The following is a 17,863-nucleotide window of genomic DNA, read 5'->3' on the forward strand; positions in this document are numbered from 1 at the left end:
TACAACTATATATAGATGCTTGTAACTGCAGGATGAGATATACAATGAACTCAACTGCAGCAGTTTTAGGTCTTAAGTCTTAACCATGGTGTAATTCTGATTTCTGAACAAGTCATTTGTACTGTTCCTAAGCAATCAATGCTTTGTGGTCAACAGGCAACTAAAAATTCCATCTGAAAACAAGCACCAGTTAGCAAAGCTTTGGTCAAGCAAAAAGCCAAGAGCTCTACCCCCGAGGTGTATCCATATAAGCAAGCACTGTGCAGTGGGGGGCTACAACTGATATTATATTTTTTTTGTTTGCGTCCTAGATTCACCTCCTCATGCATGCACCTTGCTACTGTGACAATATCAAAACCGAGCCAATCATTGCCAAAAATGTGTATAAAATGTGTACGAATTAATCATTTCTAACAGAACCATCAAAACAAGACTCAGAACTCAATTGTTTTTTCCGAACAAAGAAGAAACAAATTAGGTTTTGCTTTGTTGATATCTTGATGACACGAATCACACAAGTATTTTAAGATCCAGTTATTCTACTGCCTTGGCATTTATCAAGTACAATGTACAGGTGCAATATTTGTGGATCGGAGCCAGGTCAGCCCCTTGTGCAACCCAGCAGATCAAAGGACACGCGTCTTATGCAGAAAGCTTAGGAATCTAGTAGGTCAGGTCTTCCATCTGGACGTGGCAGTCATTCAACTTCGGCGTGATCTGAAAAAGGATTCCCTGATGATTCATGCCCAGTTGTCCACGAACAAACTCAGCTTGCAGCGGCGTTCACATCGCTGACTCTCAGCATGCAGCGGCGTCTGCAAACAAACTGGAACTTGCATTGTCATGCAACTATAGCTTGGACAATACTTTTAACTTTTGATGAAAGATGTATCGGTTTCGTCTTAACTCTTAATCTTTCATTACGAATAATGCACGTCCAGATTATGTTGGTCATGTGACCCAATTATCTGCTCTTAATTGATTTCCCATATTTTTGGGAAATTACACAAGTGGACAGAGACAAAGTTTCCTTATCGACGAATGGAAGTAATGCATAATTCATGTCCATAGAGACTCTTTCTTGAGGCACGCCTCCTGCAGCATCATTGCAGTGTTCCCCGCGGAACCTAAGCTGCCCAGCATCTGCTGCTGATGGTGGGCGGCGGCAGTGCTGTTGAACGACGCGTTCATCAGGCCATCTTGCATGAGCAGGCTACCATACGCCTCGCATTCCATGAGCTGCTGCTGTTTTCGCTCAAGTTGTTGCGATGCTGATAATGGTGGTGACGAAACAGTTGCATGGCCATCGTGCTGCATCTGGACGCAGAGGATCTCGGCCTTGGCGAGGGCGAGCTGCATCTGGAGTTGTGAGACTTGCTGCTGGAGGTAGGAGATGGCACCGACGCAGCCGTAGACAGGATCCCTCATCCGTGCGTTGGCCTCGTACACCAGGCTGCTTACCGCATCCGCCCTCTGCTGAGCAGGCAGCTCCTGAAGTTATGAACAATCAATGGGTGAGGGGCAGGAGGCATGGAATCGATCCATAAGAGCAAGGCAGGGCAGCAGAGAATTGAGGGGCGGACCTGGAGCATCTTGCTGACATTGCTGGCGCCAAAGACCTTGTGGACGATGGCAAACTTTTGAGGATCCTCAGGAGGGAAGTAGGGCGCGAACACGCACTCCTGGGTACACCGCCGCCGTAGCAGCTTGCACGACGCGCACGGCGAGCTGCTGCTCCCACTCCCGCTGCTGCTTCCGCTCCCGGCCATGGCAACCTGGCTAGCTCTGACAGGGAGGGCTTTAGAGCGATCGAGCAATGAAAGGGAGGCAAAGGGAAGGGGGAGACTGCTAGGTGCAGAGCCTCCTCTTTTATGGAGCCAGAGGAACAAGCAGGTAGCTCTGGGCTCTAATAACTAGCAGAAGGTCACGACAAAACATGACAGATTATAGATTTGTGTTTAGTACTCTATTGTCATGCTCATCTACCAGCTAATGACCTTCGTTCCTGCTGGATCACACATCACAGCATGGGCTGTACTGGTAGAGCAGTAGTGTGTATGCTTTCATGGCTTCTTTGTCTTTATATAGCAGCAACAAGAAGATTGATTGCATTGGTGGCAAGCAGCATATACAACCGAGGAAGTCTTTATCTCTCCTTAGTGAACAAGAAACAACAAACAAAACTAAAAGATGGTCCACGCGTTCATGGTTCATGGACTATTATTCTACACATCTCCCAACCGGTACAGTTGTGGACTGGAAATACTACCTTCTCCTTTTTTGACAGATGTGAAATGTATATTCAGACTTCAACCTCTGCCACACCACGATTGTGTGACAAATTAAACATGTTATTAATCACTCACATTTTTCAGCCACGCTTACAATAATGGTAAATATCTTGAGAAATGCGTTGACCAGACCATTGTGAAGACAATGCCGGTGCACTACACCTAGGCTCTCTAGAGCTGGTTTATTTGACCACTTGCACTGAACTTTTAGCCCCCATTGCACGTTCAGAGTTGACCTTATTAGGGATGAGAAGTCAGATCACTCTGTTATGTAGTACGTATAGACAGCCTAGCTCTAATTCAAACCACAATGGCCCTAATGTTTCTAGTAATTTGTAATAGCATATGCCATGCAGAGGTTACAGCTTGAATCAGGACGGACCAAGCATGGATGCACTAGGATGAAACAGGGAAACTAATGGCATGGCTCGATCCACGCGTGGATGTCTGCATTGTTTTTCTAGACATTCACACGGTCACCTCTCCCAATCTCATCTCCACCGTTCCATCTTTTACATCGATCACAGCCGCTTCAATTTAATCCTCATTATATCATAATATAAAATGATCACGAGAGCAAGAGAAAACGACAGAGTTGCACTGCTTTTGTTTATTCCATGCATATGAAACTAAGGCCTTGTTTAGTTCCCAATTTGGAAGTGGCAAAATTGACATTTTGCCATAAATGCGCATCTGTAGCGTTTCGTTTGTATTTGTGAATTATTGTCCAAACATTGACTAATTAGGCTCAAAAGATTCGTCTCGCAAAGTACAACAAAACTGTGCAATTAGTTTTTGATTTCGTCTACATTTAGTACTCCATGCATGTACCGCAAGTTTGATGTGATGAGGAATCTTCTTTTTGCATAGTATCAAAGTTGGAAGTTGGGGGAAGTAAACAAGGGCTAAGATGACGAGGAAAGCAGACACATGTAGGCAGTTGGTCAGGAGTGGCTACCCATGCTGCACAAAGCCAAGACAAGAGCAAGATTAGGGATTTGTCGTGCATTGCAACAGTAGGGGTTGTTATTCATGGTATATCTACCTAGAAGCATGCGGGTGGTGTGGGGGTGACACGTACTATATGGTCTGGCGCCCACCAGCACTGGTGATGCAGACCCTGCAACGACCTTATATTTTACCCACATCTGTTTCCAGTTTGCATGGCACAACAAATTCGCGTCTATGAAACCATGCACGCATTAGCATCAAGCCCTGAAAATGACAAATACAAAGACAATGGAAAAATATTTTTCTGTTTCCATTGTGTACTGCGCCATGCTGCGAGGTTTCGTTGTTTGGGGTCAATGATATATGAGCAGCTAATAAGCACGCACGATGATTGATTCATCTTCAATTCTTTGGACAAGACATTTTAATTGCCATGCATGAGATGGAAATAGGAGGAGGAGGAGGAGGCAGGACTTCTAAGGAAGGTTGCTGCAATGCGTGTGTGCACATGCAGTTGCTATCAAAATAAAGCTACCCTTCCAAAGGTGTGATTGAAACCTAATATGGATGGATGCCATGTCAGTCAAGTACAACCATGGCTGCCCAGGCCCCCACCGCTAAATTACACTTGCCGACAGTGTTACTTTCACAGGCAACTCTGTCAAACTAGTACGCAAAGTCTTTGAATGGCATTCAAAGTCCAACTCGATCCATCACTGGGAGCTCACCCACATGGCCAGGCCACATGAGTCACCCCTGCATACACACCCTTAGCACCCCAAGTTTCCTTAATGGAATATTTTTGCAACAGGCATGTCCTTTCCTCGAAACACGACCAATTGTTCACATCTAAGCAGTTCTGGTTCAACAGAGGCTCCAGGATTAATTATACCAGAATGGACCAGGGCAAGTGCTAACAAATTTACCTCGGTGTCATTTCATGTACCATGTTAATAAGCTGACGGTAAGTTGACACACATGTTTATTATTTCCAGCTACAAACCTCCCAGGTTTTTTCCAGGTAAGTTTCCAACAGCATGTATAAAAGAAAGGTCCAAGTGCTTGCTCAATGGACATGTGACGATTGCATTGTGTCATGACAGATTTTTCTATTGTGCACTTGTGCCAAATAGCATATTTCTAAAGAAAAACATAGACCCTGCCCATTTCTCTTTTTTTTTCAAAACAAAAGGATGGCGGAGCATTTCCCAAGCAATAGTATCAAAAGAAAATGCTTCACACGCACTGTTTTTCCAACACTTGGCAGAATCATCAATCGCAAAAAAGATTTCAATTCATATAATTATAAGGTGGCATGTTAAGCACGACGCAATTGATATTTATTTTTGTTCGGCACATGAACAGCGTTCTGCAGATATGGAAAGTAGCAACTTACTTTCAGGAGTGAATATGCTACTCAAGGACACAGGTAGTCTTTGACAGCTTCATCTTCATGTCTCCGTTGCAAAAATTCTCACCTAATTGAGTTGCGCATAAAAAAAAAAGCAAAGTTCAACTTTCTGAAATATATACTAAGCAAAAACTGTACATACTGTAGCTAGCAATACTTCCTCTGATCAGATGGAACAGTAATCAACCAACAAGAAAAATGATGGTGCAAAATGTAGTTAAATATTGTAGTAATGTAATCACCAAACCTTTTATAGCAAATATGCCAATAGTATGATACCACCACCAATGGCGTCTTATTTCAATGCAATTGACTTGTCATTAAACTTTTGAGCTCAAACATGAGATGATGGTCTAGTCACGGTTTTTAAATATATTTTCTTGGGATCCAATGCTATAAAGTAAGCTGAAAAATACTGTAGTTATATTTTGAGGAACTGATAAACAGGGGATGCACATGAACATGATGATGTGGATTACTAAAGTAAATGAGGACGGCTGGCATGCACATGCTACCAATGCAACCCCCACATACCCATTTTCAATCAATAATCAGATGAATGTAATAATATAGCTATCTGACAACAAGGCCTCAATACAGCTCTATGTTCTGATCAAGGATGTACATAGAAAAGGAATAATTGAATCTGTAAGAAACTTGATATGCTCCGTATTGTTCCTATGAGTTGGCTGGTACTGCAGATGCTCAACTAGGAATAAGAGATTGAAGTGCATATGCACTATTAGGAAGAATTAAGTAAAATTAAGGCATTAAACTCACCTCTTACAAAATAGCTACTACTCAAGATCATGTTCATTCTTCTTGGTTTTGTCGAGCATAGCGTACTAAGATTGCTTCAAATCTCGCCCAAATTCCTTTCGCGGCTATGAAGCAGTTTCTTTATGTTCCTTGTTTTGATCCCTAACCTAAACATTGAACTTCCTGGTAACTTTGGTTTTCCTGGTTGCAAATTATACTTCTCATGAACACCTGAAGCTCTCCTTTTCATGTATTCAGCTGACTGTGTCTGAACTGTCACAGAAGAAATAGTAGTATTGGATAGGTGTTTGTAAGACTATGTCCAAACATTTCGACTATATAAGAAAAGATTCAGTCTAATAGCCCTGCAACTATCATAGATAATAGATGTTTGAGAAAACAAGCCATTAGCTACTCAAAGATAAAGGAAGGCGTACCGGCAGTCAGATATTTTATCCCTGTTGATTGTATATACATATCACTCTTTCATTTAGGTTTGGCAATTCCACCATTAGCAAAGGTTTAATCGGTTTTACTCAACATGTAAAAGTAAAGCAAGTTCATTTTCACTGCATTTACTTTTCTTAAAAAATTAAAGCAAGAACAATTCATGGCATCGCAAAACTCACCAGAATGCTGTGCAGATAATGATTTGGCCAAGTTTTGAAGACCTATTATATCATTGATCTCGTCCTTCTCGATGGAATTAGTGGAGCCCAACTGCCCTGGGTGGCTGCGATGAACGTGCGCTGTAGCATGTGCACATGCCTAAAAAAGTTACAATGCAGGCCAGTGTCAGTCTGCAGGGTACTCTATTTATTTGTGTCTTCAGATGTACAAACACAAACATAGTGTATTAATAGCAATAGAGAGATCAATCAACTTTCATCACTTGCTCTAAACATTGTAATCATTTGAATAATAGAAACTGGTTGGTGCCCAGGGGAACCGGCATCCCCATCAGCGATATGAATATTGAATCATTTGAATCAATAAGGGCTGCAATGGGGAAATATGTATGTACGTACAAGTGAATCGAGTTACCTTGGAAGCAATTGTGTAAAAGCCATTATCAAGAGAATCCTTCGCAAAAGTTAACCACTCCTGACGGGACACTTGCAGATGGTGGTTGTCAGAGTATTTGGCATCTCGCAGAAGCAGGGCCTCATATCTCATGGCGAGGCAGCTCTGGCAGTGCGCATGAAGAGAGCCAGTTAAGGAGTAGTAGCAGAAAATAGCAAGAGCGGCGCACTAATATGAAATTGGACAATTGGTGGTGACCTCGACATCGCCGACGAGGGCGAAGGCACGCGCGAAGAAGTCGGCGCTGGCGAGGCTCCTCCCCTGATCCAGCAGCGGATCCAGCGCGGCGAATGCCTCCTTCGCGCGCTGTTGAAGCAGACGGCGGGCGGCCGAGCGCGTGGCGAGCAGAGCGGGGACGTCGGCGCCAGCGGAGAGCGCGGCCTCCAGCAGCCGGAGGTCGTCGTCCCCAAATCTATGTTGTCGGGAGAGGCGGGAGGCGAAGAGGGAGAGGGCGTCGTGGTGATCCTGCTCCGCCAGCGCCGGCATGTTGCGGGCGGCGCGGCGGGTGGATTTGAAATGAAATGGTGGCTCGCCGCTCGCCTCGCCGGAGATGGATGGAATCTCCCCCGCCCCCCGTGACGGAGAGGATTTTTCCTTTGGTTTGGTGGGGTGGGCTGGCTGAATTGAATGGGCCCGCCATATCTACTTACTCTCATGGGCCGTCCAGAGAAATCGTGGACTGGGCTAGCTCCTGGAAAGAAGAAGAAGATGCAATACGTGTGGTAGCAGACTCCATGCAGGAATTGGTTCGTTCCAGAAGCAAGAAGAGGAAATACATGGAGGAGAGGCGTGTCAAAGATAACAACGAGTAGCAGCAGTAGATGGGAAGAGTGCTGCACAATGACAGGGCGTGCGTCCACATGCATGCAGGTATGCATGACGTGGATGGATGAGGAGGTTGTGGTGGCAGGCAGGCGTCGGGACAATCTGGTCCAGAGCGCGCGTGAGGCCTCCACACGCCCGCTCACCCATTTCCTTTGGCTCCAAGCTGGTACACAAGTCGCATGCATGTGACGACTCCGATTGCTTGGAATTTTGCGTGTGCTGTCGATCGCACCCGCGTAGCATCTCCTCATCTTTACCTCCTGTCCTCCTCCTGTTCACAAATGAAGAGGCTGGGGTCGTCGTCAGGCGCGTGGTCGCCACACGACTCCTCTAGGAGTAGAGGTGACCCAACGCGATGGCTGTTGCAAGAATTTCGCCAAGAAGAATGCACGGGCTAATACTGTTGGCGCAAAGGACGGGGCACGGGCCACCAGCAGAGGCACGCGCCCATGCAAAAATATCGCCCCCCGCCCGCCTCCGCCTCCGCCTCCTCCCAATCCCAGCCGTCCACGTGGCACCAGCCCGTGAGGCCCACGCGCCTATATCTATCCCTTTCTCCTCTCCGTCCTCAATCACCGCACACCCATTCCACCTCCTCCCACAATCCACGCACTCCTTCTCCTTCCTTCCACCGGCCTCTCCGCAACCAACCCAGATGATGCTTAGGGTTTCCCCGTCCCCGGCCGCCGCCGCCGCCGCGGCCAGCCATCCGTCTGCACCTGCCGCAGCCCCCGCTTCGGTCAGGGTGGCGGCGCCGCGCGTCTCGCCGCCCTTTGGGACGGCTTGCAGGGCCGCCGGGAAGGGCAAGGAGGTGCTCAGTGGGGTCGTCTTCCAGCCCTTCGAGGAGATCAAGGGGGAGCTCTCCCTCGTGCCCCAGACACCCGACAAGTCCCTCGCGCGCCAAAAGTTCGTCGACGAATGCGAGGCCGCCATCAACGAGCAGATCAAGTAAGCGTCACTGCTCCTGCTCTGCTCACTCGCACTTTCGGATTCTGTTGTATGGTTTGATTCTGGAATCGTTCCTTGGATTTCGGACGAATACTCTAAGATTCGGTGTCTGTAAATTGATGTTGCTTCTCCTCACCTAATCCGTTTATCCAGTAATTTCTGCTTCTAACCTGGTGTGTGCTGTCTGCGAAATTATTGTGCAAGCATTTCAAATTGTTGCCTTGTTTCAATCGAATCGGGTGCAATTGGTTGATAAGGCTTAACATTAGCCTAATTTTAGTGTTATTAAGATGTAAACCACTCCAGCCGTATATGCAATTTGATTTGGATTCAAACAAATATGACATCCATTTGACTCTGAATCATGCAGTGTGGAGTACAATGCCTCCTATGCCTACCACTCCCTCTTCGCCTACTTCGACCGTGACAACGTCGCTCTCAAGGGATTTGCCAAGTAAGCCACCATTTTTTTCACAACGCGTCTTGGCATAATTACCTTTGTACATATAATAATCTCCTTTTCTGGGTTCATCTCTACAGGTTCTTCAAGGAATCAAGTGATGAGGAGAGGGAGCACGCTGAAAAGCTCATGAAGTACCAAGTAATTACCTCATTGCCCGTAGTTGCTATGATCTTTTCAAACATACTTGGTTACTCATGCTGTGTGTTTCCTTGTGCTTTAGAACACACGTGGAGGGAGGGTGAGGCTCCAGTCCATTGTCACACCCTTAACAGAGTTCGACCACCCTGAGAAAGGCGATGCTTTGTACGGTGAGATGCTTGCTGCTTATTTGGTGATGCTAGGTTCTGATTAGGGTGGGATCTGAATATTAAGGGCCTTATATGTGGCTGCTGGCTGCACGCTCAGTAGAGCAGGGGAAGTGGCAAAAGTCCACCTTGTTGTGGACAAGAAATTTATTCTGCAACTGAATATAGTCATATGAGCTGGCTTTCAGTATATGGATGGATAATAAAGGATTAAAACACTGGTGATAGCATGACATATAGAATAGATGGCTGGCTGTTCCTGAAATATTTACTTGGGGTTCAGCTACGTGGTCGGTCTCTACCAACTCAGTAGTAACCTGGATTGGCCTTTTGTCCATGTATGGTGTATTTGGAGGCTTATCTGATAGCTATGTTTTGATTTGTGTGCGTTTGGTCTGATTTCAGCTATGGAGCTGGCTCTGGCTCTGGAAAAGCTGGTTAATGAGAAGCTGCACAACCTGCACGCTGTAAGTTGCTTTCACATGCTTATTCACAGAGAAATATTGTTTGGTTAGGCTTAAGAAATACTACTACTTGGAAAATTTGTTGAAGTGAATAAAAAATGACTAACTTATTTAGAGTCGACACAAGTGTAACACCTATGCCATATACATTTTGTAATGAACCCGTGCCCATAATTAACAGGTGGCCACAAGGTGCAATGATCCTCAGCTGACAGACTTCATCGAGAGTGAATTCCTTGCGGATCAGGTAAAAGCAACCAAACCTTTTTCTGTCCGCAACAAATTATGCAGAGCACTATTTTTGCACATGTTTTCTTGTACTTAACACTTTAAGTGATTCTGACTGTACAAAAATTGCACTTCCATGAAAGGTCGAAGACATCAAGAAGATCTCCGAGTACGTTGCCCAGCTGAGGAGAGTGGGCAAGGGGCACGGTTAGTCTGTTGTTCAACATCGCTCTTTCATCTGCTATACCCCTTTGCATATATCCCCTGTTTGATATTGTTGAGATGTATATGATTTGGGTGCAGGGGTGTGGCACTTTGACCAGAAGCTGCTTGAGGAAGAGGCCTGAAGGAAGGAAACACCGTGGAGTAGGGCTGGAAGGTGCTCAAGGAAAGAGGAGTGAGATGACAAAGTTATGCAGTGGGGGTAACCAAGCGCTGGGTGAGGGTCTTTTTCATTGGGTGTAGGGTTGTAGTAGCAGTAGGACTTTTGTTGCGTAGATGGTTCCATGGCCTCCTGCAGGGAACATGATGCCTGAAAAGCAGTAGAACTTGTGATGTTATTGCTGTGGTTTGGGGTGCTCTGTTGCCATTGCCACCCCTTGGGATTATTGGAAATAAAACATGGCGATATGTGTTGCAATCTTGATGAATAAATGGTACCCCTTCTCTGATATGCTGAAGTGAAGACTAGGTTGTACCCCTTCTCTTATTGCGAGCGCTGTGGAGACGATCGTTGTTGCTGAGTACCAGATGTGCCGCGCAGATGATTTTTCCTTTGGAAATCTGAATCTGTCAGTCAAGGGCTGGTGCCTATATTATTACTTAGGGCATGTTTGGCAACAAGGTGTTAAAGTTTAACATCTATCACATCGGATATTTGGATGCTAATTAGAAGTATTAAATATAGACTAATTATATTACTAATTGCACAGATGGAGTGTAATTCGCGAGACGAATCTATTAAGCCTAATTAGTTCATGATTTGATAATATGTTGCTACAGTAACCATTTGCTAATGATGGATTAATTAGGTTTAATAGATTCGTCTCGCGAATTAGCACAGAGTTCTGCAATTAGTTTTATAATTAGCTCATGTTTAGTTCTCTTAATTAGTATCCGAACATCCGATGTGACACTGTTAAAGTTTAACGCCTCGTATTCAAACACCCTCTAGTAGTAGCAAATGGATGGATTAATTAGGTTTAATAGATTCGTCTCGCGAATTAGCACAGAGTTCTGCAATTAGTTTTATAATTAGCTCATGTTTAGTTCTCTTAATTAGTATCCGAACATCCGATGTGACACTGTTAAAGTTTAACGCCTCGTATTCAAACACCCTCTAGTAGTAAATCCAGGCAACATGCTCTTTGGAAAACTATATATGAGCTCTAACGATGTTGGTTGTTTGCAAATTGACGAAACAATCGTGTGGCGGACGAATTTCTTGAATCGTTTGTGCAAACGCTACAAGGAATTTTCCTTGCGTTCCGTCGAACGGCAACTGAAAGGGCCCGCCAAGAATGATTGGGCCCACGTGTCATGGCAGAATAAAGGGGTGTTTGGTTCTCTAGAAGCTCCTGAAATTGCTGTCGAATATTTAGATACTAATTAGAAGTATTAAACATAGATTAATTATAAATAAATTGCACAGGTGGAGACTAATTTGCGAGACGAACCTGTTAAACCTAATTAATCCATGATTTAATAGATTCGTCTTATAAATTAGCTGTAATTAGTTTTATATTTAGCTCATATTCAATTTTTCTAATTAATCTTCGAATATTAATGTGAAATAAATTTTAATCCGAACTAAAGATTCACGTCCTAAACCCACTTATCGGCGGCGGGCGGAGAGAACCAGATTCTCCCTCCTCTCCTCGCCTGCAAGGAAAGCACAACACCGCCAAGTGGGCCCATGACCCACCTGTCAATGCCACGAGAAGCTACTAGTAAAGTACGTCTCTGGCTGCCGGGTCGCCTCTTCTTCCCCACCCAAAGAACAACTCCAGCCGCGACAATTTCGCCCTCAAAACCCTAGGCCAGAGCTCAAGCCTGAAGGCTCAAGCAGAGCAGAGGCCACCGAATCCAAGGTGAGATTGACACATCTTCCTCCCGAACCCACCACCCTAGAATCTAGATCGTGCTTCCGGCCTCACCGCGACCCGATCGATCCCTGCAGGTTCCGCCCGCTCTCCCGCCCTCCGCGCGACCTGGATCTGACGCGCCTCCCCGTGCCGCCCTCCGCCTCCTACCTCCTCGCGGCGGCGGCCGTACTCGGGCTCCTCGGCGGCCTCCTACTCTATATGCTTCCCCGGAAGCGGGGGGTCGACGCCGGCGAGGTCCAGGACTTGCACAACAAGGCCCCCCGACCCGCCTCCCCCTCACCCGACCAGGACAAGGAGGAGCTCCTGGGAGAGATGGCCGCCAGGGCGCCCGAGATCGATGAGGACCTCCACAGCCGCCAGCTCGCCGTCTACGGACGCGAGACCATGAAGCGCCTCTTCGGCTCCAACGTCCTCGTCTCTGGGCTACAGGGACTCGGCGCTGAGATTGGTATGTCTGGCCTCCAGGGACGATACCTTTGATTGACCTTGTTTGCTTCTGCTCTCCATAATAAATTAAATAGATCCAGTAATAAACTGTGAGATAGTCCTTGCTCGATCTGATCTTGCAAATCAAAATATTCCTTGTGTTACCATCCAAAAGTTGATCCTTTCCTTCCCCAGGTTAGTTACTACCACCTGTGGGTGTGCTGTGGGATTTAATTTAGTTCATCTTCATCAGGACATGCCTTGATTGCTCATCTCACTGATTTAGTTCCATGATTGTTTAAACACTTCAACATCACCTGAACTTGTAGAACAGTAAGCTCTAAAAATAGGAGGAATCGTCTTCTAAGATTCTATACTACGACGTCCTTGTTGTGTTTTTGTGATGCAATGCTTTTAGTCACTGGCACAATTTGGGAGCTTCAGGTTTTAAAAGCAAAATATGTTTGCCCTAGGCTGCCAGTTCTTATATTGTGTCTAGCGTTCAGTATATCTTGTTTAACTTGTGAATTTGATACTGGTTGTAAGAATTCAGTTTGTTTGGTTTTACAAGGCCTTTGCTTAATCTCCTGTTCTCTCCATCTAATGCACACTTAATTCCTGCAGCAAAGAACCTTGTCCTTGCGGGTGTCAAGTCCGTAACCTTGCATGATGATGGCAAAGTGGACCTATGGGACCTATCAAGCAACTTCTTCCTCTCTGAGAAGGACGTTGGTCAAAACCGTGCTCAAGCTTGTGTTCCAAAGCTTCAGGAGCTTAACAATGCTGTTATCATCTCTACCATAACTGGTGATTTGACCAAGGAGCAGCTTTCTAACTTTCAGGTACATGAGCATGAAATGATCTGTGGTGTGCATAGATGTGTACTGTAAAAAAAATGTGTTAGGTTTTGTAAGTTGACCAACAATCAGGCTAAATATTTTAATTCTGTGATACAAAGGTGGTACAAATTCCTATGGTTATAATTTTGTAACTAGTCACAATATATTGAATATGAATTTATGTTCAGAATACAACTTAGAACACGTTCCACGTCAAATACGCATTGTAACAATGGACTCAAAAGGTCTTATTATATTGTGCCAACTACTCAATAGAAAAGTCAAGTAGAAAACTACAATGCGGTTTATCAGCATATATTCTTGCAGAGAGTTTTATTTGTTTGTCTAGGTTTATTGAAATTTCAAAGCCATGTACCTGTTTCAAGTGATGGTCATTATTTTTGCATATTAACTTAAGAGTATGTTTTGGAGAGCTCCAGTCGATCTGGGAGCATCTCTAGTTCCATGAGTTATAGTAGCTGGAGCTGGGTGATAGATTGAAGGTATATACATGGTGGGTCATCTACATCCTGTTTTAGATTAGACTAAAAATAGATGCTTGAACCTCTTTATTTCAGACTATAAACTCCATAGTATGAGAGTTGTAGCTCCCCAAAACAGAGGCTTCTACTTGAGAATATAGTTGATTTATTTTGTGGTGCTTTATGGGATATATGCTTCTTAATTTAGACTGGGTAGATATTTTCCTGCTCCTTATTCTCAAAGATTCAAACTGATTACTTCCTGATCAACCTACAGGCCGTGGTGTTTACTGATATCAGCATAGAAAAAGCTGTTGAATTTGATGATTACTGTCATAGCCATCAACCACCAATTGCTTTCATTAAGTCGGAAGTTCGTGGTCTTTTCGGCAGTGTTTTCTGTGATTTTGGTCCTGAGTTTACTGTTTTGGATGTTGATGGTGAGGAGCCACATACAGGAATCGTGGCATCAATCAGCAATGACAACCCAGCACTTGTTTCTTGTGTGGACGATGAGCGTCTGGAGTTCCAGGATGGTGATCTAGTTGTTTTCTCTGAAGTGCACGGAATGACTGAGCTCAACGATGGAAAACCAAGAAAGATTAAGAGTGCTAGGCCTTATTCTTTTACTCTAGAAGAAGACACCACCTCATATGGCACTTACATTAGAGGTGGTATTGTCACACAAGTGAAGCCACCCAAAGTTCTTAAATTCAAAACCTTGAAGGAGGCAATCAAAGAGCCAGGAGAATTTCTCATGAGTGATTTCTCCAAGTTTGACCGCCCACCTCTTTTGCATTTGGCCTTCCAAGCTCTTGACAAGTTTAGGGCTGAGTTGCTGCGATTCCCTATTGCTGGTTCGGCTGACGATGCAAAAAAGCTGATAGATTTTGCTATGAGTATTAATGAAAGCCTCGGTGATAGTAAGCTTGAAGAAATTGACAAAAAGCTTCTGCAGCATTTCGCTAGTGGTTCCAGGGCTGTTTTGAATCCTATGGCTGCAATGTTTGGTGGTATTGTAGGTCAGGAGGTTGTTAAAGCATGCTCAGGAAAATTCCACCCGCTTTACCAGGTTAGAATCTGCTGCTACTTTGTTTAATATAATATTCTATTCCCTGCTGTCATGAATGCTCAACATTTAATACAAGATCCAGCCAAACATTTGAAACTTCGACTGTCTACAACTTTAAAATATTTAGTTTGGAACATGAACATGAAGATCATGAGATTTGCCTAATACTTTGTAATATCAGAAGTTATTAGATTATTCTAATAGAAAATAGTTGCAAAGTTGCTCCTTGAAGACTGTTATAAGTAAAAAATGTCAGTATTTTGATCAAAGAGAATATATGTTTGCTGAAATTTTTTAATATCAATGTGCTGTATTGATTTTTTGCAGTTCTTCTACTTTGATTCTGTTGAATCTCTGCCAGTTGAACCATTGGAGCCCAGTGATTTGAAGCCTGAAAATAGTAGATATGATGCACAAATTAGTGTATTTGGGGCTAAGCTTCAAAAGAAACTGGAGCAGTCAAAAATCTTCATGGTTGGTTCTGGGGCTCTTGGATGTGAATTCTTGAAGAACCTTGCATTAATGGGCATTTCTTGCAGTGAGAATGGGAAACTGACAGTGACAGATGACGATGTTATAGAAAAGAGCAATCTCAGTCGCCAGTTTCTCTTCCGTGACTGGAACATTGGGCAGCCCAAGTCCACGGTTGCTGCTACTGCTGCTATGGCAATTAATCCTAAGCTTCATGTTGAGGCCCTTCAGAACAGGGCAAGTCCTGAGACTGAAAATGTGTTTAATGATGCCTTTTGGGAGAGCTTGGATGCTGTTGTCAATGCCTTGGACAATGTTACTGCACGAATGTACATTGACTCCAGATGTGTATATTTCCAGAAACCACTTCTTGAATCGGGGACTCTGGGTGCTAAGTGCAATACACAGATGGTCATTCCCCACCTAACAGAAAACTACGGGGCATCCAGAGATCCACCAGAAAAGCAGGCACCTATGTGCACTGTGCATTCATTTCCTCATAATATTGATCACTGCCTAACGTGGGCAAGGTCTGAGTTTGAGGGTCTACTTGAGAAGACTCCCACTGAAGTAAATGCGTTCCTGTCGAATCCTAGTGGATATGCTACTGCTGCAAGAACTGCTGGTGATGCACAGGCTAGGGATCAACTTGAGCGAGTTATTGAATGCCTTGACAGAGACAAGTGCGAGACATTCCAAGATTGTATTACCTGGGCTCGTCTTAAGTAAGTTCTGTCTATCTCTTCTGCACAGCTGTAACTTAGCTGCATTTAACTGCTTACATTTATTTCACATGTTGCCATGTGCGTGCAAGTTCTGAAATGTTGAAATATTGCTGAAAAAGTGTGTTCATATTGATCATGCTGTCTATTTCACAGTGCTTCTGTTGAATTACAAATCTAATGTTTGTTGCTTCTTTTTTTTTTCTGTTGATGGCTTATAAAGGTTTGAGGATTATTTTGCCAACCGTGTGAAGCAGCTGACGTTCACCTTCCCTGAAGACGCGATGACAAGCTCTGGTGCTCCTTTCTGGTCTGCTCCTAAGCGGTTCCCACGACCTCTGGAGTTCTCATCTGCTGACCCAAGTCACCTCAACTTTTTGTTGGCTGCCTCAATACTAAGGGCGGAGACATTTGGAATACCCATACCTGATTGGGCCAAAAACCCAAAGAAACTGGCTGAAGCTGTTGACAAGGTCATTGTACCTGATTTCCAACCAAGACAGGGGGTTAAGATAGAGACAGATGAGAAGGCTACTAGCCTATCCTCTGCTTCTGTTGATGATGCTGCCGTCATTGAAGAGCTTATTGCAAAGTTGGAATCAATTAACAAAACATTGCCGTCAGGATTCCACATGAACCCCATACAGTTTGAGAAGGTCAGTATGCCCTGGTCACATCCAAAACTTGAATATCTTCCTAGGAGTTCTACACCATGTACTGTAGCTTTTAGATGTCTGTTGGGTATCCACATCTCTAGAATGAACACTCTTATGTTGCGTTGCGTATTCAGAAGTTCGGTGAATATTCTTGAGATTGAGAGTTGCTGAGCTGTTCTTTTATATGCAGGATGATGACACCAATTTCCATATGGACTTGATAGCTGGCTTTGCTAACATGCGGGCAAGGAACTACAGCATCCCTGAAGTTGACAAGCTGAAGGCAAAGTTCATAGCAGGAAGGATCATCCCAGCCATCGCCACCTCGACTGCAATGGCCACTGGTCTTGTCTGCCTGGAGCTTTACAAAGTCCTTGCTGGTGGGCACAAGGTTGAAGACTACCGCAACACATTTGCGAACCTCGCAATCCCCCTCTTCTCCATGGCGGAGCCTGTTCCACCTAAGACCATCAAGCACCAAGACATGTCCTGGACCGTGTGGGACCGCTGGACCATAACCGGCAACATCACGCTGAGGGAGCTCCTGGAGTGGCTCAAGGAGAAGGGCTTGAACGCGTACAGCATATCTTGTGGGACCTCACTGCTGTACAACTCCATGTTCCCGAGGCACAAGGAGCGGCTGGACAAGAAGGTGGTTGATGTGGCCAGGGAGGTGGCCAAGGTGGAGGTGCCCTCGTACCGGCGCCATCTGGATGTCGTGGTGGCCTGTGAGGACGATGATGACAATGATGTGGACATCCCTCTTGTGTCTGTTTACTTCCGGTGAAGAGTTTTTATGATCCTGGGCGATATTTGCCAGGACAGTGTGTTATAAGTTGTTGCATGAGCGACTGTGGACTAGGTTGTTGGGTTTAAGCCACATACTGCTGATTCCCATGCTACCATCTGGGTAGAGTTGGTTGAGAATTCTCACGGAGATTGGTGTCACCGTTATGAAATTTTTAAGCATAACATCGTGATAGTTAATGCATGGTGCTGTTATCACTAAATATTGCCATCTTAGTACAGAATGCGTGTGCCAGTGTGGAATGTTGATGATGCGTTTAGCTTGTGGTATGTGTGGCATCTTTGTTTCCGGGAGTCTTAATATTTGTGTGGCATCTTGTGCGCCTTTTAGCGTAACATGCCTACGGATATGGTGGTTACGTGAGGCAGGCAGCTCAACGTGGGGTCGCAGGACCGTCTTTGATGCGTTTGTCTGAAGCGAATGCTGGCCTTGATGACCCCATTTTGATCAGCCAACGAACGTCCAAGTTGTCGTCCGAAGCACATGCGCTTGACAACGTCTAATGCTATACAAATACAAGGTTGCTGGGACTAGTATCAACATGGGTTTGCAGA

At 44.8% G+C, this 17,863-nt stretch overlaps 3 protein-coding genes across 9 annotated transcripts; 2 read left to right on the forward strand and 1 right to left on the reverse strand.

Moving 5' to 3' along the window:
• Nucleotides 1-895: 895 nt before the first annotated feature.
• On the reverse strand, nt 896-7,259 carry LOC117833197 (LOB domain-containing protein 12). 7 transcript variants are annotated; one of them, XM_034712627.2, is made up of 7 exons: nt 6,694-7,259; nt 6,457-6,600; nt 6,042-6,180; nt 5,434-5,685; nt 4,639-4,720; nt 3,373-3,474; nt 2,884-3,254 (listed from the first exon to the last, which is right to left on the reverse strand). In XM_034712627.2, exons 1-4 carry the CDS (start codon nt 6,979-6,981, stop codon nt 5,510-5,512), a joined length of 747 nt encoding a protein of 248 aa, XP_034568518.1. In that variant the 5' UTR covers nt 6,982-7,259; the 3' UTR covers nt 2,884-3,254; nt 3,373-3,474; nt 4,639-4,720; nt 5,434-5,509. The 7 variants fall into 7 exon arrangements, with proteins under 7 accessions (XP_072151871.1, XP_072151870.1, XP_034568518.1 ...); XM_034712626.2 differs by lacking the exon at nt 3,373-3,474; XM_034712625.2 differs by having other exon boundaries at nt 2,884-3,474.
• Nucleotides 7,260-7,660: 401 nt separating this feature from the next.
• LOC117833202 (ferritin-1, chloroplastic) lies at nt 7,661-10,399 on the forward strand. Its single transcript, XM_034712632.2, has 8 exons — nt 7,661-8,268; nt 8,639-8,722; nt 8,809-8,869; nt 8,952-9,039; nt 9,442-9,503; nt 9,682-9,747; nt 9,872-9,935; nt 10,032-10,399. Exons 1-8 carry the CDS (start codon nt 7,676-7,678, stop codon nt 10,073-10,075), a joined length of 1,062 nt encoding a protein of 353 aa, XP_034568523.1. The 5' UTR covers nt 7,661-7,675; the 3' UTR covers nt 10,076-10,399.
• Nucleotides 10,400-11,662: 1,263 nt separating this feature from the next.
• Nucleotides 11,663-17,511, forward strand: LOC117867032 (ubiquitin-activating enzyme E1 2). The gene is made up of 7 exons (XM_034751344.2): nt 11,663-11,818; nt 11,908-12,281; nt 12,884-13,101; nt 13,858-14,652; nt 14,980-15,848; nt 16,069-16,501; nt 16,692-17,511. The coding sequence occupies exons 2-7, from the start codon at nt 12,032-12,034 to the stop codon at nt 17,286-17,288; spliced, it is 3,162 nt and encodes a 1,053-aa protein (XP_034607235.1). The 5' UTR covers nt 11,663-11,818; nt 11,908-12,031; the 3' UTR covers nt 17,289-17,511.
• The last annotated feature ends 352 nt before the right edge of the window (nt 17,512-17,863 follow it).

Source organism: Setaria viridis, chromosome 8, assembly GCF_005286985.2.
Source record: "Setaria viridis chromosome 8, Setaria_viridis_v4.0, whole genome shotgun sequence".
NCBI classification, from domain to species: domain Eukaryota; kingdom Viridiplantae; phylum Streptophyta; class Magnoliopsida; order Poales; family Poaceae; genus Setaria; species Setaria viridis.